Below are 21,452 nucleotides of genomic sequence, written 5' to 3' on the forward strand. Positions count from 1 at the left end.
CTTCCTAGACATGTCTGAAAGGCAAGTGGCATCACAAACAAAGTTTTGTTCATGAGAGACATGAACCAGGCTTGTTGTCATGTTCACTTGCTTGCTCCCGCCTCATCTCATGGCGGAAGCATGAGAGAAGGCTTCCTAGTTTCCGAAGCCTTCAACGAACCTTCCCATTTTCTGGGACTTCCAAATGCAGATGCCTGGACCAACCTGGGTTTAAATCAGAGTCTCAGGTTTGTGGGGAAGAAACAAAGTATATGAATACATGAAACTGTCTTATACCAAAGTCAGACCCCTAACGTAGTGCTGACAAGACTGATTGGCTGTGACTATTCAGGGTCTTGGACAAAGAAAGGTCTTTTCCAACACTTGCAACCTGCCTTCCTTAAACTGGAGATGACAGGGACTGAACCTGAGACCTTATGGCAGCAAAGCCTGCCTCGTCACTAAGTCACAGCTCCTAGAATAGGTCCAGGCTCCAAGATTCACAGCAATTTGGAGTTTAGTCATCCAAAGCCAGGAAGTGTTTGATCATGTTTTGTGAATAAGGGGTGGGGGAGGTGCATGCCAGGTCCAGGCCAGCCCCAAACAAACCTCTGTTCGTGATGTTTGAATGCAGTCACAGATTGGTGAACTTTTACAAATTTTGCTTATGTGCATAAGGTCTTTCTTCTCTCCCAAAACAAGAATCGTTTGGGCATGGTCAAATAGCATATGTATTTTCTTAAAGAAGATAAGCAATTTATAGCAATAAGAAATGCACAGTAAGGTGCGGTATCTGTTTTAGAGACTGAAGGGGACCATGCTTAGCTGAGCAGAGGGAAGAATAATCTCCATCTGTCTCCTCACAATTCGGGATTTGGGGATCCAAGCATTTCTTCATCACGTTTGTAGAATTTCACAACCATGACAGATTAAGGGCCAAAAAATGCCTGTGGACAAACAGCCACCAGCTAGGAACCTTTGCCTAAGTGGTGAAACTCAGTTTAAGCTTCAAAAGGCTACAGTGTCTTCTTTTTCATCGCCTCCTGCCCGGCCCCTGATGTGGTCTTCCTTGGTATGAAAATAATGATGCTTCACTCCCTTGTCATAGCTCTGCCATTAAGATGCATCATTTATGACAAAGAACACAGTGTTCGGTGAAGAAGAAACAAGCAAGTAATACGGCATTTCTAAAGACATTCAGTGGCTTGCAGCACACGACCAGTGACCCAGACAGTAACTAGCAGTAGAATGTACATTAGCATTCCTAGATATTGCTCAGGGACAAGACAGAACTCAGTGCAATTAAAAATGTATTTTGCATAGCATCTTTTGCTTAAAGAGACATCAGACGTTTAAGATCTTCTCACTAGAAATAGCAGCTATAGACAAAATATCAAGCAAAGCAGAAGGAAAGGTTCTTGCCCATGAGGTGTTTAGGAACAGAAAAGCTTGGAAGTATTTAAAATACAGCTGAAATAACAGGCTGGTCAGAATATAGATGGGGGAAATTGTTTTTAAGACAGCTGAATATTGCATGTATTTGCATTTATTCATTTACATCGTACTTTTCTCCCCAGTTGGGATGCAAAGCAGCTTAGAGCATCGTTCTTTCCTCCTCCATTCTCTCACATCAACAACCCTGTGAGATAAACCAGGCTGACAGTTTGTAATGGGCCCAAGGTCACCCAGAGAGCTTCCATGGTACAAGTGGGGATTTAGACCCAGGTCACCCAGGTTCCTAGTCAGCCACTCTATCCACAATACCACAATGGCTCTCAATATTGCAGCTCTTTTTATCTGGTTCCAAAAACAAGGAAGACAGTGAAGTCTGGATTCATACTTTTCCCTACATCGGCACTTACCTTACATTTTACCTACTAGGGCAAAAAGGGTGGTTAAAACTAAAAGCTCTGTCAAGATGTATTACCAGAAATGAAAGGTCAAGCAGTGCAAACAAACAAAACACAAACATGCAGCAAGCTCACTGTGGCTCAGTGGTAGAGAATCCACTTCGCATGCAGAAGGTCCCAGGTTCAATCCCTGGTGTCTCCAGTTAAAGGGACTAGGCAGGTAGCTGATGAGAAAGACCCCTGCCTGAGACCCTGGAGAGCCGCTGCCAGTCTGAGTAGACAATACTGACTTTAATGGACCAAGGGTCTGATTCAGTATAAGGCAGTTTCATGTGTTCAACCAGCCACCTCATTCTGTGCCAACTGTCCACTGTACATCATAAATCTTTTTCTTTTTACATCCAGCTGTCCAGAATTGAGAATTTGCATAACTCTAATTGGAAGAGACCCTGACCTGGATGGTCCAGGCTAGCTTGATCTCATCAGATCTCGGAAACTAAGCAGGGTCAGCCCTCGTAAGTATTTGGATGGGAGACCACCAAGCAATTCCAGGGTCACTATGCAGAGGAAGGCAATGGCAAACCACCTCTGTAAGTCTCTTGCCTTGAAAACCCTATGGGGTCGCCATACGTCAGCTGTACATTTGGTACATTTGGTCTCTGTAAGATGCCTAATTCAGTTCCCTTTGCTCTGGGACTATGAAGTCATGGCTCCAGACTCCAACAGTGAATTGGGCATTATTGGCTCAAAAATACAAGCCACAAGTTTGTCCAGAGACCTAAACTAGGTTTACAACTTTAACGTGGGATTAATCTCATTAAGAATTTCTCCACTGTGTTGCACTCAGAACTCAGGCCCTTTTTCTGAAATGGCCCCACCAGGATGGAGGACAGCGAGGCTGAGGAGTGCTTTGGACAATCAACACTCTTATCCCAGAGTGGCATAATAGGAAGTCCCGACTTTGAACAGTGGGATGCTACTACCCAAATATGGAATCAATATTACTAAAGTCATGAATGAAACTAATGTGTGGTCTTTGAAACATAACTTAGGGGGTCCAGGGAGTCATTTTTATCACTACATCCTGCAAGCGATGGGTTAGAAACAGTATTTTAAGGCAGCAGTTGTGTTCACGTTGCATTTTGCAAGCAGCAATGCCAAAAGTATCAATGCCAACACATTTCAAAATGTCTGTTGTGAGTCCTCTGCAACAAAAGCAGAGTAAAAAGATAACCTTTCAAGATCTGTCAGCGCTTATTGCTCATTAGTCAAACCCACCTCAAGCAATTTCTATCAATTCTTATTTTAATTGCTCCAGGAAGGATTTAGGTCAAATTGGCAATTCAAAACTATATTTCTTAGCCTTTGCCCACTGGACAGAATTCTTTTCAGACCATTGAGCAACGTACATGCAGACACATCTTTGAACAAAAGGCAAAAAGAAAATAAATCTTGTGGAAGACAGACCGGCAGTCAACAAAAGCATCTCCAACAAGAAAGCAACAGCTACAGGGACCTCTACAAAGAAGGGTGGAATTGCTGTTTATAAGCAGAATATTTTATCAGCTGCAGGAACCATATCCTAAAGAAGCACCAACCCAGTAGCTGAAGGACAATAATCTCTTTGATCCATTTGATCAGGAGCAAATCCAGTAAAAGTGCAACATTTCTCCACCAGGCACTCGCCCTATTCCCTACAGATCTTGTCTATATCCAGTATCCAGCTTATCCCTCTTGCATTTCCTGCTGGGAATGCTAGGATAAAAGACAGCAGAGGATTTAATTTTTTAAGAGCAAGGACAGGAGACTCTTTGCCACTACTTGTTCCCAGATACATTCCACAAAAGCAAAAGACTATCTAATCCAAACACAATTTCCGAAAACAACCCCAATCCCTCTCTCTCTACATTGGGACACACCCCAAGTATAGAGGTGCCCCAAGAATCAACAATGAAGTTTATCTCTAGGTTGTTGCATGCAAACCCTTTAATCCATGGCTGTAGATCAGGGTTCCCCATCATGGTGCCTGTGAGTGCCACGGCGCCCACCAACAACTTTCCTGGTGCCCTCCAAGTGCTTTTTAAACGACGGGAGGGGCTAGATGGGTGTTTGCCCAGCAGGGTTTATGATTGGCTGTGCAGATTAAAAGGCATCCTGTTAAACAGAGCTTCTACCTGAAATGCTTGCAGAATTTTATTTTACTATTAGAGATATGCATAACCTCACTCGACCTTTTGTGGTTTTCCGGCAGCAACCATTTTGTGATTGGCTCCACCTCCTGTGGCAGCCAATTTGTGATTGTGCCCACTGCCCTGTGTCAGAATTCCAAAGATGTCCACAGGCTCAAAAAGGCTGAGGACTCCTGCTGTAGATAATTTCCTAGAGATGACCACCAGTATGCCAGAAGGAAGGGGTAATTCCCCTTCGCAGTAAAGTGGAAGATATTACATTAGTCTCCCAGGAAAGTAAATCTCTCTTGGAGGAAAGATTCAACATGCATGTGCACAAGTCATTGGTCCTCTCTTTTCTTCACAAACATCTTACAAGATCAATTTTTTCCATCAGTCCACCCTCACTATTTGCTCCTCACATCAACCCTGCAGCCCCGAAGCTACGGGTTTGGTGCCAGTGAAGCCCTAAAGATGATGTCAGATTAGTTGGTTAGTGTTATCATCCTACCTTTGCATGAGAATTACTGAGGAGGCATGGGAAATGATGGGGGTAAGGCACATGCGCCATAATTCATTATGTGATTGTTATTGCCCTGGAGTCTCTGTAAAACAGCCACATGTCACAATTCCAGAAAAGGGAGAGAACACAAGGTAAAGAAAAAGTCATTCACAGATGGAGGAAGGTAGTGAGCAGAACTGAAGTCAAGTAGGCTTCTTCCTGCATTGTCTTACGCTGCAGAATTTTCAGTTGTGTAACTTTCCTGAGGTGGCAGGAAATCTGATGAAACCAACTTCTACAACACATTGTAACCCATAATGCTAAATCTGACCTCTCAGCTTGCCTCTCTTCTATAAAAATGTTTCACTGTAACTAGGACTGCATCAAACATTTGCATGAAAACAATTTCGGAGGTGCATAATGCTCCCCCCCCCCCAAAAAAAACCCTTTTCACATTTGTTTGTAGATATCTGTAGTTGTTGTTGCCTCTCTCGGCTGCTACTTCATCTTTGTTTTTTATTATTTGATCTTAGCCAATCAGTCATCATCTAATGAATTTTGTGACATCACAATGCTACATGTAGTTCAGAGTGAGCATGAAACTCACTATATTGTATTGCCCTCACTGTAAGTAGGCAGGAGATGCCAGAATGGGTGCCATAGGAGCTGCTGCTGCCAATGCAGGTGCCTCCCCACCCCACTGCTCTGCACCAACTTCTCCTGCATGCTTTGCCCTCCCAGTGCCACTCATGGACACTTCTGCCAGTTCTGAGGCTTTCTCTACAAATCTGAAAAGACAGAGACATTCTCTGCATAAGAAAAGGTGCATGAAAAGGACATTTCAGTTCAGCCTTCTTTGCGACTCTTTCAATTACAGTTAAAGGCCTCTTTCCAAAACACTAGGGATGCTTTTTTGGGGGGCGGGGGGAGATTTCCTATGCTTATAGCAAAGGCTTAAGAGGCAAAACAAATCAGCAGGTGAAGCGTTCCCATTACTATAATTCCCAAAATTCCACTAAGAAACTTCTGTTTTTCATGCAGCTATTAACGGCATAAGAATTTTGCGGGGGGGGGGGGGGGGGTTGGCAGTTTTAGCCAAGAGGCAGGTAACTTAGGCAGTGTTTCAACTTTGTTCTTTACATAAGAGAATTACATAACTGTCATGCAATATGGAAGAAGCTTTTGGCCAAACAGATGACATTCTCTGGTCTGAAACTGATCTCAGATTTTAAGCACCAAAATAGTTCTCACCATTCTGTTCTTCATGCTTAGCATGTTTCATAAGAGTGGCCTCCTTCATGGGCAATTATAAAGAAAATTAAGTCAAGGGCAAAGAAGGAAGAGAGGTTAGAGGTATTAAAAAATGTTTAAAAAACCCTGCAATTTGACATCTCCGTTTTCAACATCTAGGTTTTAAATTTAAAATTTGCATCCAAATTTTTAAATTTGCCTTCAACATTTAAAATTTTGTCTATTTTGTTTTGGTTGGCTGCTTGTGGGGAGGCTTCCTAATTGATTTAATGAATGAGTGAAACTTGTTCAAGAGTGAGGATTTAGTAGAGACAATTGCATGCTGGCTATCAAACAGTGAACACAACCTGCATGCCCATGGTCAAATATCAAATGTCAAAATCAAATTGAATATTGAAATCAAACAAAACATTGACCTCAAGCATTTGTGGAATATATGATACCAAAATCATAGAAAATATAGAAATCATAGAAACATAGATCTGGAAGGGACCTCCAAAATGAGCACAGGAAAATATTGGAAGGCGAATGAATTTAAACTTAAGCATAGTAGAAATTCCACTATGTCTTTTGTTACTTACTAAGAGCACTTTTTTACTTTTTTAAAAACTTTTTTTACTTCATCCACTTTTTTACTTGATTTGTTCCTCAAGACCTGTGCCTGAGGGCCAAACCAGACATCCACTGAGAGTTCAGTGTTCAGAAGCCTTCCTCCCTGCTCTTTTACCTGACCTGAAAAGGCCACTATTCTCCCCACTGAAAAAAATGTATGTGTACTGATAAGAGTATAACTAAGTTGCCTTAATGGGGCAAATACTGGCTCTGCAGGGCCATTTCAGAGAAATGACACCGCTTGAAGGGGATTCCTCACTCCCCGCAAAGTGCAGCCCCAATCCAAATTGGGCATGTGCACACCTGAGAATTAATTTTTTTTTAAAAATGATGAGAGCACCGCAAATGAAATTCACAGTGGACTTCTGGTTTGGCCCTTAGATGGAGCTTATGTGAACAGAATTCTAAAACTAGAAGGGGCCAAAAGACCTTTAGCCAGATCCCCTGCCCTAATCCAGGATCACCCACTCATCAGCCACCTGAGACCAATCTACACAATCCAGACCACAGTAAACAACAAGAAGGGCAAGTGTGTGTCTGAAAAATACAATCAGAATAAATAATCCTCATCACATATATATTTTAAACCTACTCAATTCTGACTATTCTCACTCCAGGGAGGTTATTGAAAATCTGAAACAAGGGTTAAAACTGGAAGATATCAACTTTCTACGTGCTTCAGGACTGCTTTGTGGCCTTTGTTTCCCTTGCATGTTTTATACCAATTATTACAAGCATGCCAAAATGTTGTCAAAATATTTTATTTGGAAAGCCTCTTTTCAGGCCGCAAGTGGAAAGGGATCTGGTTTCTGGTAGTTGCTGGCCTCCCCAGAATGGAGCACAGCAAAATTAGCTGGCAGCAAATGGCGCAGTCTTCCAAAAGAGTCTAGCCAGCAGCAACTTGAACTGAAACCTGTCATTAGCTACCTTGCTTTTTGACTTAGTCTGGATCACTGAGCAGAGTTCACTGCGAGGGTCCTAGAAAAAGACCCAACAGCCAGTGCCGAAAAACTACTTGAAAATGAAGCTACCAATTCCTCCCTTTCTCATTGTTTTCTTAGCATAAGAGTAGACTAGAGACACTAGCAGAATCCACAAAAAAAATCATTGGTCTTCCTCCTTCCCTGTAGGAGTTTATACATCTTCTGCACGACATGGAAATGTGGACTTGTACCCTACACAGTGCAAGTAGAGTTGCACTACATAAACAGCAACTTCCCAACCTGCCCCAACTACTGCAGTCTTCTGTGCCCCCCCCCCAAATTGTGCCCCCATGGCCAGTAGACCCCCAGGATCAGCATGGGGACCAAAGTGCAGGAGGATGCAGCAAGAAACGAAGTTCAGAAAAATCAACTTCTTCCTCTTCCATGGAAGGGAGTTCCTTCTGTGAATGGAGTGGGAGGTGAGGATACGCTGTGGTATGAAATGCCTCCAATTGTTTACACTGGGCACCAATTTTTCAACAAAATGGATGAATGTCTAGGAAGCAGGAAAGTCAGAGTGTAAGCTACTAAAACGTTTTTGTTGCCCCATACAAGGTTCTGTCCTAGCGTCTCCTTTCTTTGAGTTACCAAATTGCAAGTCTCTAATCTTCTCAGAGACTATTGGATCAGTGCTTTGGGATGTCTATGTGTGCCATCACAGAAAATGGCTGCCTGAATGTGCCTCACTCCTCACAGATCCTCTTTGACGTCAAGAAAGCGACCTGTGTGTCATGCTCTGTTGACTCCTGGAGGAGAACATCTAACAGTGCCCAAACCTGTTAGCCCACCATACCTGGCACAGCTGACCCAACAGCAAAACCCCCTCAAACTGGCACAATTATTCATAATAAAGAAGAATCATAGGTGGAGAGAATGGCCTTAAGCTATTGGCAGAAATGCTTTGTTTACTCACAGTCTGATCCCTATCCAGATTGGCATTTTGTCTCCGGAGATCAGCTTTGATGAACACTAGGGCATAATCGGAAGAAAAATCAGAGTAAGAAAGTCACCATGTAGGTCCTAAGTAGCTGTGACAGAGTGACATATGACTCGAGAATATAGAAAACCACTGTATGAAGCTTGGCAAGGACAGCTGATGGGGGTGAGGAGAAAACAGATTCTTCTTAAAATACTGGATTTCTTTCAGCAAACCCTTCTTAAAATATTGGAGGTTTGTTATCCCTCCAGACAAGTTGCCCTGTAGCCATAGTTGGCAAGTAACATTCAACTGAAAAAAAGGAATGATGGGACATCAATGCTGGCTCTGCCTTTCCTATGAGCCAAGTCAGTGGCAAAGGGCTCTTTAACCCTTTATCCAGTATGAAGAACAAGATATGCTTGGAAAGAGTTCTTCTATTAGGAGCTTCAGCCACTCAAATGCTATTTCCCAGGTCTTATGTGCAGAAATGCGCAAGTGATGTCCTTGCTGAAGAGAGGCTTCTGCCAAAGGCTCTCTCACAGTTCACGTGATAGGAGAGGAAACTAAAAAGCCCCTTTCCTGTCTTTCAGCTTGGGAGAAAATGATGGAAATGCTCAATAGTGAGTGTATGCAAGTGGGGAGTCCTTAGAATCAGGACCTATGTTGGGGAACAGGTGGAAAGTTATAAGATGTTGAATATGGCCCCAGGGCTTCAATTGCATATCCCTGAGCTGAAGCACCAATATAAATACTGTATCAAGAAGCTCTGAGAAAGAGTCGAGAACTTTTAGAGGGTATCATTACCAGTTATAACAGTTCCAAGGACCAGGAATGCACAGAGGAAGAGATTTCCTGCTCGTGTCCCAAAGTGATGAATGATCTGTCCCTGGCTGATGGTGAAAAGTAGTCCAAAGATCTAGAACACAGTAAAAATAATTGGAAGAAACTGAGCAGAGAAGAACAGAAACATGCACATGGCCACCTAAGCTCCTTTGTTTTCCAGCTATATTATATGTCACCACTCACTGCAAAGGCCACATTGTCTAGCTTTGCACTATTAGATCAAGGTCGAATGAAATATATGAATGGCTATTGACTGGAATGGTCAAAGTAAATATCATCTTGTCAAGGGAGCATCAAGCATGACTTCAGTGGACTTCGACTGGAATAACTCTGCATAGGAACACATTGTAACACACTTCTTTTGTCTAAGAAATCCTGTTCTTACATTGGCAGCTGGGAGTTTCCCTTTGTCTGACAGCTGATTATAAAAGAGGTCAAAATTATAAAGCACTTTGTAGATATAAAAGTGCTATAGAGCTGATATTTAGTAGCATTCAACCTGCAGCATAACAGTTCAGTTCAGGAGGTGACTTATTAGGGATAAAGACTTTCCTGCAATGATTATCTCATTGTCCTAATCTGGTGTGTTTGCATGTGTTGTTCGGCTTTTCCCTCCCGTTTTACATTCTCAGCCAAACGGCATTATTTTGCCTTACTGAGAATCTTTGTTGTGAGATTCAAAGGTTATATCTTATAATCCTCTCACTGACTGACTGAAAATTCTTTATCATGTTTGTAATCTCCCTCGGGTCCCAGGAGAAAGGTGGATTGTAAATGAAAACAATAAAATGAAATAACGTAATGTGGTGGTGGTGGTGAAACGTGCCGTCAAGTTGCAGCTGACTTACGATGTGACCTCATAGGGTTTTCAAGGAAAGAGATGTTCAGAGGTGGTTTGCTATTGCCTGCCTCCATGTAGTGACTCTGGTATTCCTTGGTGGTCTCCCATCCAAGTACGAACCAGGGTGACCCTGTCTAGCTTCCAGGATCTGATGAGACTGGGTTAGCCTGGGCCATCCAGGTCAGGGCAACATAATGTGGTTCATTACTCTTGTTATTACAGAGAATAAAATACCTTCTCATTGCTAGGAGGAAAAAGACCGCAACTTGCTGATAGGTCTCTCAGTCACATTGGGGCTTTTGGATGCTACCATTAGAAAAACAAGGTGCTCTAGCATCCTGAAGATTTTTCTTGGAAAACAGTTAAAGCAGGGGTGTCAAATATAAGGCCTGTGGGCCGGATCCGGCCACTCGAGAGCGCTTATCTGGCCCACAAGCCAGCAGAGGCAGCCACACCCCCACTCTCGATCTGAGCTGGCCCGATCAAGTGACATTTATGTCATATCTGGCCCTCGTAACAATTGAGTTCAACACCCCTGAGTTAAAAGGCAGTCAGGCTTAAAACTATATTCCAGTATTTGATGGGGAAATGCATTGTGAGAGAGTGCTGGATTGATCAAAGGATGGAGTTATATTCCTGTGTCACAGCAAGACCTGGTCTACAGGGTGGGAACATTTTCCTCTTATATTTATTGAATAAGCACTCACTTGTGCAGATACATTAAGAAGCCCTGATGATGTTCCTTCTGACTCTGGGTATGTTAACTCTGCAGCGAATTCAAAGCCCAATGGTAAGTAACCCGTCATGAAAAACCTACAAGGCAAAAATTGGAAAATGAAAGGATCAGTAGCTACTACATTCAGGCCGCATTTCACTAGCAGTATTTCCAGAATGATCAGGGATCTGTGTGTGTGTTCTTTTAGTGGTGCTGTTCCACACCCCGTTTTGCCTGAGCCTCCAAAACAAAGCCCCACCTGCTTCATATGGGCATTTCAGTCATTCAGTCTTGAATGCAAGATGTTCAGATTAAGCTGGGACATGACTGCCATGGATGTTCCACAGTCCTCCCTATGCCCAAGGATCCATTGCTCACGATGTCTCCTTTCTTTTCACTTCAGTGGAGAGAGGAGAGGTTTCCATCTCAGTGTCAGAGGGCACAGCAAAATGCCTGCAGAGGGTAACTCTCTAAGAAAGGAGAACGAAATACAGACAAGAAAAGAAACTTGAACTTACCCCAGTGAACCTGCAGTTACAAAGACCACCCAGATGTAGCCTAGGTCCAGAGTAAAAGTATAAACCAGCATGCCCACAAGTGACATGACGTAAACCAACAGCGTTGTCTGCCTGTAACAGACAAAGTATCATCAGGATTAAAGGCCTTGGACTTTAAACCTTTGCCACAACAATCAAACCCAGTTCTTCTCAAACTGATGTGAACATCCAACTAAGAAACATGGTCAGAGCAGGGGGGAAAGCTGCTCGGAATATATGACTAACCTGCTATTGTGAGAGTGTGTTTTTTTCTGCAGCACAAAACAAATAAAGAAGAAATCCCTTCAAAACAAGCTCTTTGTTGTGCTGAAAAAAATATGCTTTTGACATACATGTGGTTAATTTTTAAAGAATTTCTCTTTAATGTCACACACAAAAGCTGTTGTGCTTCTGTGGGAAGGCAACAAAAATAAATAAAAATGTCCTACTAGTAAACCTCTTTATTTGTTTATTTTCAATATATTTAAAAGAAGAAGTCTTTTCTCTTCCATTATCTACTTTAAATTTCCCTTTATTGCTGGGAGACCACCAAAGCAAAACCCAAGTCTTAACAGAAATACGTAATAATTATGGGACAGAACTGAGAGAATTTGCTCACACCTAGGAATGGCTGTAGACATGATATAACTGCAGGTTTTAGGATTGGAACGCATTTGGAGATTTGGGTAAAGCGTTAGATGGAACAGGACACAGAAAAGGGCAGAGTGTGTAAATTGGGATGCGTTAGTGCAGCAGGAGGGAAGGTGGTGTGGTATAGCCTGATCTCATTCGATCTTGGAAGCTAAGCAGGTTTGGTAAATGGATGGAAGACCACCAAGGGAGGCTGTGCAGAAAAAGACAATGGAAAACCACCTCCGCTTCTCATTTGTCTTGAAAGCCCCTTTCTAGGGTCACTGTAAGTCTGTTGTGACTTGATGGCACACAAATGAGTGCACATATGTCAATGCAGATGAGGAAATTATGAAGCTGCCTTTTACTAAATCAGACCCTTGGTCCATCAAAGTCAGTATTGTCAGAATGGCAGCGGCTCTCCAGGGTCTCTGGTAGAGGTCTATCACATCACCTACTTGCCTAGTCGCTTTAACTGGAGATGCCGGGGATTGAACCTGGGACCTTCTGCATGCCAAGCAGATGCTCTACCACTGAGCCACAGCTCCTCCCACACTTTCACCAGAAATGGACACAGGAACTCTGCTTTCTTAAGCCTGCACCAACAGAGTTTTCATGATTTCAAGATCTTACATACTATAAGCCAACCATTTACACAAAGGAAAGAAACCAAGAGATGGATGAGCTAATCAGGTTTATTTTCTGAATGCTGGAAATCTTTTTATGATTTTTAAGAGGAAAAGTTACCTTGATAGATATAATTGAACAACAGTTTGTAACAGACTGATTAATTTATAATCACGTAGGTATTTGGAAGATGTTAAGCGGGGGACTTTGTAGGCACCCAGTAAGTACTTGTCTAATATTTATTATTACTATTATTATGAGATCCTTTATGGGGGGACCAAGAATGGGCCTAGACACTACAACAGATAAAAAATTCTGAACTTTCAACGGAGCCCTGCCTGCAAACAAAAGGAAGACATACAAGCTGCTCTTGCTACGCTACGGAACCTCACTGGGTGGATCATGGGCCAGTCTCTCACCTAAACTACCTCACAAGGTCATTGTAAGGATAAAATAGAGATGAGGAGAATGATATTATAACCCGCTTTGGGTCCCTATTGGGGAGAAAGTGCATAAATAATAGTTCAGCACTCTAGTCACTGCACCGGACTGGCTGTCATTTCCAGCTGCACAAGCAGTCATGACATGCCTCTGTGCCCTCCCCACTCCTCTTGAGAGAAGGATTAAAGGTTTTACATATTAACGAGCCATGGAAAAAGGGAGCTCTCCCTGAAAGTCAGCCAGAGACAGCACCACAAGGAATCACTGCAGATCTGAAGACACACGTGCCCTATTCTCTAGATGCTGTCTTGGGGTGGGAGGGGGAGAAAGAGAAGAGCTTAGTTCCATGCAGCCACCAGAAAGGCTAATCTTCCTTTGGGCAATTCTAGCACAATCTCTCACATGCCAGCAAAGCCTACCTGGGGATATCATACTTTACAGACTAATTGTTGCATAGTTCCTTGGTGATATTTTTCTCTACTCTCTTTGGAGATCTCTCTCTAATGGGGGGGGGGGGTCAAAGAGTTGTGTGTGCTTATATGTGTGTGTGTATTCAGTTAACATAGTCCTTGATTTCGGAGGCAGCAGTGGCTGAGGGGAAGCGTCAGAGCTATTTTGTTCATGCTCTGCTTGTAGGCTTCCCAGAGGTCTGCCGAGGCACCTGGTAAGCCACTGTAGAAAACAGGACATAGGACTAAATGAAGCTTTGGTCTGACCAAAAGGCTGTTCTTATGGTGAGTAAATCTTTCTGCCTTCCCCCCTCCAAAACTCCAAACTCACTCAGCCTAAAGATGCAAGCATCATCATCACCTTAAAAAAAATTATTATTTAATCTTAACATCTAAAGCCTGAAAGAATTCTACTTGACACAAAAGTTGTCAGGCTGCGCTCTCCATAAAAGAATCCTTTAATCTCCAAGAATAGTGTAATCCATCCTTAGAAGGATGTAACTCTATTTAGGATTGCATAGTTCCTTGGTGATACTAGAAAAGAGCAAGAGTCCAGTAGCACCTTAAAGAGTAACAAAGTTTCTGGCAGGATATGAGCTTTCATGAGTCACAGCTCACTTCTTCAGATAGGATTCTACTGTTCCATCTCCCAGTTTCTCAGACTACTGAGCAAGCCTAAGGGTGTTGCTGGATCAGACCAGTGGTCCATTTAGTCCAGCACCTTGTTTTACCCAGTGACCAGTTATTCTGGAGGGTCAACAAACGGGACCTAGGGGCCAAGGCTTTCCCCTGATACTGCCTCCCAGCACCAGGATTCAGAGGTTGACTGCCTCTGAATACGCAGGTTCCTTTTACTCACCATGGCTAGTTGTCATCTATGCTCATGGCATTCACCACAACCACTGACAGTGAATTCTCATACTTCAATTACACACTGAGTAAAGAATATCTCCGTTAGCGTTTCCTGAGTCTATTCCCCATTAGCTTTATTGGGTGCCCTCAAATATCTTCAATGGGATGACTATGTTGCCAGTTGGATAAGTCAGGGAACGGTGTTGGCTCAGCATTTTAGAATGCATGACCTGCAAACTCCTATAGGAACTGAGGAGTAACGCCTACCCTTGCCTAGAGCTGTGAAAAGACTTCCCTAGTGGGGCTTCCATTTTCCCTTCTGCTTAGCAAAGTACCTGCTGAGATTCCTCAGGTCAGCAGTTTGAGATCCACCACGGGAAGAATCGCATCAAAAACTCACTGAGTATTGTATTGCAATTCACATCCCACTTTTCCTCCAAGAAGCAAAAGGCCAGTGTGGCTTGCTCCAATTCCCCCCCTCAAGTCATCCTTGTGAGGTGGGGTAGGCTGAAAGTGCGACTGATTCCCCCTGTCTAGGGCCCAAACCAAATGTGCTGGGAAAATATCTGTAAATATGACTTCCTCATTGGGGAAGGGCGGTAGCTCAGTGGTGGAACATCTGCTTGGCACACAGAAGGTCCCAAAGTTCAATCCCTGGCAACTCCAGATTTAAAAAGGGTCAGGTGGTAGGTGATGCAAAAGCCCTATCCCTGTCACCCTGGAGAGCCACTGCCAGTTAGAGTAAACAATACTGACATCAATAGACAAATTATCTGACTCAGTATAAGGCAGCTTCATGTGTCCATGTGACCTCAGAAGCAATAGTGTGTGCTCATACATTTCCTCTATCCTCTTGACAGGCTTGCGCTGAACTCTTGCAGCAAGTAGCGGATTCTTCCTTGGCCTTCTCCTCTGTCATGTCAACAGGAAGCGTCTGCTTTCCCCCACCCTGCATATCATGGGGTTGCTTATAAGCCCCAGGCATGCCATGCAGGCCAAAAGTAAGGCCCTCTGCAATTTCACTTCCCCTTTTGATACATCCAAGTTCCTTATGCATCCTTCAACGCACTGCAGCTGTTCCCTCCCTTGCCAAACTGGCAACAGAGGTATCTTCATCTCCTCACATGACGTGGTGGATCTACTATGAAACTAATGAAGCTTAAGCTTCAGGGGCCCTAATCCCACAGGGGCCTGAAGCAATTTTTTAAAATGAGTGAATTTTCCAACAAAAACAATGGAGGTTTTTTTTAAGCTTGTTATTAAAATAAGGTAATTTTAATGATAGAATCAAAAGCCGATGGGTTGAAGTACTCAATATTGACCTTAGAATATGCTCTAATACCCATTTCATATGGCCTCAAAATGTCACTGTAATTGGTCAGATTTCAAAATCTTCTCGGGGGTTTGCAGAGGCCAGCAGAGAAAAGACAGCAGCAGACTGAGGCACAGCAAGCATGAGGCTAACAACTCAGAACAGATGTACAGGTTAATAGGTGGTAGCAAGTCTCAAAGTCACTGGACATATTCCAGTCAGAAGGACTGTACCCCATCCAGTATATTCCAGGCACTCAAAATAGTGAGTTGATGCCAGTCAGACTAGATAATACTGACTGTGACAGATCAAGGATCTGACCCAGTATGTGTTCAGCAGACATATGTTCAGCAGACATAGAAAGAGTTAAACATTCCTACTTCTGCCTGCCAGTCTTCCCTGCTAGAAGGCAAACTAAATGTTACTTCTTTCACTAGTTCACCACAGGGACTTATAGCCATACTGCAGCTGCAAGTCCCCATGGCAACTCATAAGCAAAGAGCACAGCCAGGCCCAATTCTGACTGGGAAAGTGGGGCATGGGAGGTGCCTCCCCCACAAACCATTTTCAGTCCTTAATGGTTGGATAACTAGACTTGGTAGATACCTGAATTTGTTTTCCACATTGCTGTGCTCATGGGGCCTGCGCTTTCTCCAAACCAGAGAGGGAGGGAGACGGTACAAAGGACTTACTTGTATGTTTTTGTTCTGTCCAACCAGATGCCCGAAATCAAAGCTCCAACCATGCCAGCTACTACAAGTGTAAGACCGATTCTGCCAGCATTCAAATCTTCTCCCTGAAGTAACACAAAGAAAGGAAGAATGGCTAATCTTTATCTGCAAGAAAACTGCCTCTTCGTTGTAAGAATAGGCTGGGCAGGTACAATTTCCAATAACTGACAGTTCTCATAATGGAGGGGAGTGAGCAGTGGGGTCCCAGAGGGATCAGCATTGGAACCAGTGCTATTTAATTAGTTCATAAATGATCTGGAGTTGGGGGTGAGCAGTGTAGTGGCCGGAGCAACTGTAATTGCCCTGACTAGTCTGATCTTGTAAGAACTCAGAAGCTGAGCAGGGACGTTATTTGGTTAGGAGACTACCAAGGAAGCCTGGGGCTGCAATGCAGAGGAAGGCAATGGTACACCATCTCTGCTTATCTCTTGCCTTGAAAGCCCCATGAGGTGGAACTTCACTGGACTGCCATGAGTCAGTTGCAACTCAACAGAACACTTCAGTGAAGTGGACAACTTTGCAGGAGATACCAAATTATTCAGGATGGCGAAAAAGAAGGTAAACTGGGAAGTGCTACCGGAGGATGTGTCTAAACTGGGTGAGTGGGCAACAAAATGGCAAACAAAGCTCAAAGTGTAAAGTGATGCAGCACCATAGAACAAAAAAACCTGACTTTAAATATATGTTAGTGAGGTCTGAGGTGGCTGAGAGGGAAAGTGATCTTGGGGTTGTAGAGGATAGGTTGATGAAAATGTCAATTCAGTATGCAGTAGCAGTGAAAAAGTCAAATTTAAGATTATTAGGAAATGAAAATAAAATTAACAATATTGTAATGCCCATGTCTTGTGTACATGTTTATGCTGAGGCCTCATTTCAAGTACTGCGTGCAGTTCTGTTTACTGCGTCTCAAAAAGGATATTGCAAAAAGGATAGGGCTGGAGCATTTCTCCTGTGAGGAAAGGCTGAAGAGCCTGGGACTGCTAAGTTCAGAAGAAAGACTACTAAGGGGGACGTGATAGAGGTTTACAGAATTATGCATGAGGTAAACGCTTGTTTACTCAACAAGTAATTAAATTGTGGGATTCACTGCCACCAGTGGTTTCACTGATGGCAACCTGGATAACTTTAAAAGGGAGTTAGACAGATTTGTGCAGGATAGACCCATCAGTGGTTATTATGATGACTAAAGGAGACCCTCCACATCCAAAGGCAGTAAACCTCTGAATACAGGCAGGAGGCAACATCAGAGGAAGGTCTCGGCCTCTGTGCCCTGTTTGTTGGCCCTCAAGAGTAACTGGTTGGCTGCTGTGTAAACCAAGATGCCGGACTAGATGGAACACTGGAGTCTTGCAGGACTCTTCTTATGTTCAAAAGAGAAGCAGGGGGTAGGAGAAGCAGGGTCTGGAATTAGGGTTGCCAGCCTCCAGGTACTAGCTGGAGATCTCCTGCTAGTACAACTGATCTCCAGCCGATAGAGATCAATTCACCTGGAGAAAATGGCCACTTTGGCAATTGGACTCTATGGCATTGAAGTCCCTCCCCTCCCCAAACCCTGTCCTTCTCAGGCTCCGCCCCCAAAACCTCCCACCGGTAGCGAAGAGGGACCTGGCAACCCTATCTGGAATGCCTGCTGGGGAGTCAAGCGGCTTGGGGGAAGGGAGTTGCAGAGGGAAACCTGTGGCCAGAGAAAGGGCGAAGCACCTTCCTGCAGTTTTTCTGCAAATCATACTGTCTGAGCCCCACTTTGCAAACAGAGTATTAGTAGGCTGGGCTTTGAAGCCATGGGGTGGAGATGGGAAGTGCAACTTGGCCCCCAGAAGAAAATACTAAATCATTTTCCAGAAGTTTCCATCATGATCGGACACTTTCATCCTTTTTCACTTTATGAATGGTAACATTTTCTTACTTGTGTTTGTCAGATTTCCCCCCCACCCTGCCATCATTTTTTTGGGGAAACCAATTACTTTTGAGAAAAATCAGGACACATACAGTGGGAGAGGCTCAAAGGCAATTTTAAGCCTCAACTATGCAAATGTTCTTAGACACCCCTTTTCCTACTAGGAAGCTGCCAAAGCAGCATATCACAGAAAAGGCCAATATTTCTTGTTACATTCCCCAAAGAGCGCTTTGCTGGAGAAAATCTGCTGGTGATCCCTGGCCCAAAAGACATCCGGCTGTCCTCAACCAGGGCCCGGGCCTTTTCAGCTCTGGCCCCAACCTTGGTAGAACACTCTTCCAAGTGAGATCTGGGCCCTGCAGGACTTAAATCAATTCCACAGGGCCTGTAAGACAGAGTTGTTCCACTGGGCATATGGTTGAGGAGAGTAATGGTTTCTATTTCCTTTCTCTTCTTCCCCCTTCTTTTTCTTCTATTGCTGGAAATAACTACGCTTGTATGTGCTGATTAATGCTGCCACTGTGAATTAAGGGCACTGTCGTTTTAAATGATGTTTTAGTTTAAATAATGTATTGTATAGATTTTAATTGTATAATGTTGCTGTAAGCTGCTCTGAGCCCAACTTGTCAGGATAGAGCATCTAAAAATCAAATAAATTACTATTATTATTATTTTAAAGGCTTCATATCAATGCCACAGAACAGCAAGTCAGTGTCAGACTTTTAAACAGAGTCACTTACTGGGTAGTGTGTCATCACCATGCGGTTTAACAGAGTGGAAAGAGCATAGAAGCAGCCTGTGTTCAAGCCTGAAAGAGAGAGAACAAGACAAAAAAAGGATAGTATGCTCTGAATTACAGGGCCCACCTGAATAGCGAGCCCCACCCACAGCACAAAAGTCAAAGATTTATCTAAAAGCCTGTTGCTTGTCAATGAGTTCAGAGCAGAACTGGCATTTGAAACCTTCTCAGGGGTGGGTGGTACCCTTAGGCCAGCATTCTTGTCTTATTTTAGTTTTGTCCCTCGCCATCTTGCTATAAGACTTCAGATGTTTTTCTACATACACACACACATACCATTCCACTCCCTGCAGCTGTATACTTGGTTTATTTAAGGGACAAACTTTAATAAACACTAAATGAGCTAAGATAATGAACACACACAAAAGACACTATTATTATTTTTTGCCCAAGACTAATTGTCTGAAATCTTTGTAACATATCAAAAAGTTCAAAAAGGTACAAACTTCCATGAAGCGGGGGGGGGGGGAGTAAAACAACTTGGAGGCAGAGGATGGCACCAATTGTCCAACGTCTTCACACAATTTCCTGCAGAAGATGGCATGAATTAACTGGATGCTCCCTAATGTTCCACCCGCCAAAGCTATGCAAGCTAATCCAGCAGATAACACTTTTATTGCAGCACAAATATCCCACTTTTTATATACTACACTGATAAGCCGGAGTTGAGATGCCGATCACACCAGGTGACTAAGAGACGCCTCACCCAAGTTGTCGTGTCAGGGTCAAAAAGCACTCACAGCTGCTGAGTTGTTCTTAACCCACACCTCAGTTGCAACCTATTTTCCCCACCTAGAGCCAACAGAGAATATTAGTTAGGCACCGAGATCGCAGGAGCCCCAGGGTTGCCAGTCTCCAGGTGGGGGTTGCACTGTGCATCATTGTCTCCTTCACCAGTATGACTGGCAGAGGTTCTGTGACCCTTCTCCTGGAGAAACACTCTCCAGGAGAGGAGGGATGGACTACATTGCAGACCATCTTTTTAAAGAGCCAGTGGAGGCAGAAATATTTCAGTGCTGCTCAGGTGCCCCAGTGAAAGATCATGGAAAGTGGGAAGTTTTTTTTCCAAAGGGGTCAAAATTCTTGTGAAAAGAGGTTATTTGGGCTCCTCACTAGCAAGAGAGTTTTCTCTCCATGAAAACTGAGGAAAAGGTAGAAGAAAAGAGAGAGAAATAACCCGGGGCAGGGCAGGGGGAGAAGGCAACAGAGAGATTTCAGAACACTGACATTTTATTTTAACACACTAAATTTAATCATAGGTTATGTGCATCACAGTCAACCTTTAAGAATTCAGCTATATGTATATGAAGCCAAGCATCATTTCAATTATTTCTCTGACTAGAAGGATGGGGCTTGGCTACGGTCAAATCATCACCCACTCTTTTAAGGATCAGATCGGACATGACAGGAGAGATCTGGCATCAGAATCCCCCCCTTCCTTAAAACTACAAAAGAGCTGTGGAGAGGCCTGAATCAAGCAAGGGCACACCAAGGGAGGGGCTTTAACCCTTTCCCCTTCATCTTACGCTGGTGACGTATCAAAGAGATTTCCCAGACTTACCCAACCCCCTTCTTTGCTACAGCCCCTGTCTCCCATGGCTTTTGTCCATGCAAATTCCATGATGACCCCCAGAATTTTGGGTGGCCAAAAGGAACTCTTCCTCTCTTCTCAGCCAAAAAACTTGCTGAGCCCACCCAGCTTGGGGGAAAAGATTCCATTACTTCGGGAGACTTTGACTGGAAAAACAGTAGAAAGGGAGGTTAAACCCCCCCCTCTTCCTATGCCACCTGTACAACCTGATTCAGCCCTGTTGGGTTGCTCTGACATTTCAGAAAATCCAGTCAAGGGTGTATCTGAGGCTAAGTTCGTTTGGCCCCAAGGCAGGATGACTGCAGCTTTAATGATTACTGTAGTGCTGCCTCTTGCCAAATTTCAATTTCCCAGGATTAGGAGAAAGAAATGGTATGAAAACTGCAAACAGTCTTATGTCCTGCAGTTACAATTAATAGATCTTCCCTCTCAAATTATTTCTGCTGACACCCTTGGCTCCTGTCATCATCTCTATTGTTTGTTAAGGATAGGTCTTCTGTTTCACTTTTAGACTCGAAGCTGTCTGTTACTGAGGATACAAACCAGCAGTGACAGTCCGTTACTATTCTTACTGTTCCAGCTGAACAGCAGAGCAATACTGAATAATTTGATCACATGGTGAAGAATCCAAAACTGACATGGGGTCACTCTTCCTCAAAAGTGCTCAGGCAGAGAAATCATTTCACAGCTTATTTAACATGGTATGACAAGTTACCGAATGGAAAGCAAGGAATTACAGAAGAGGGGTCACAATGTAGGAGAAATTTTAAGAACAAGGCAAGTAGCCCCCTAAGAAAGAGCAAGTGTGCCAAACCCAGAGACATGACAGCAAGCTCCTAACATTTTTGTTTTCTCTAACAGGAAAGACGATTACATCCTCCTAAAACAATTAGCAAGTCAGTGACCAAGGGAGTGATAAGATGG

General features: G+C 43.5%; 1 protein-coding gene across 1 annotated transcript in view; it reads right to left on the minus strand.

The window, feature by feature from the left end:
- Window positions 1–4,521: 4,521 nt before the first annotated feature.
- FLVCR2 (FLVCR heme transporter 2) overlaps window positions 4,522–21,452 on the minus strand; it is a 40,206-nt gene continuing 23,275 nt past the window's right edge. Inside the window, exons 4-10 of the mRNA XM_056850735.1 lie at window positions 18,879–18,946; window positions 16,203–16,306; window positions 11,182–11,292; window positions 10,656–10,761; window positions 9,069–9,180; window positions 8,259–8,314; window positions 4,522–4,602 (exon numbers count right to left, since the gene is read on the minus strand). Of these exons, the coding sequence (XP_056706713.1) occupies window positions 4,522–4,602; window positions 8,259–8,314; window positions 9,069–9,180; window positions 10,656–10,761; window positions 11,182–11,292; window positions 16,203–16,306; window positions 18,879–18,946 (638 nt within the window). The remainder of the gene's footprint in view (window positions 4,603–8,258; window positions 8,315–9,068; window positions 9,181–10,655; window positions 10,762–11,181; window positions 11,293–16,202; window positions 16,307–18,878; window positions 18,947–21,452) is intronic.

The sequence above is a fragment of the Euleptes europaea genome, chromosome 6 (assembly GCF_029931775.1).
Source record: "Euleptes europaea isolate rEulEur1 chromosome 6, rEulEur1.hap1, whole genome shotgun sequence".
NCBI classification, from domain to species: Eukaryota; Metazoa; Chordata; class Lepidosauria; order Squamata; family Sphaerodactylidae; genus Euleptes; species Euleptes europaea.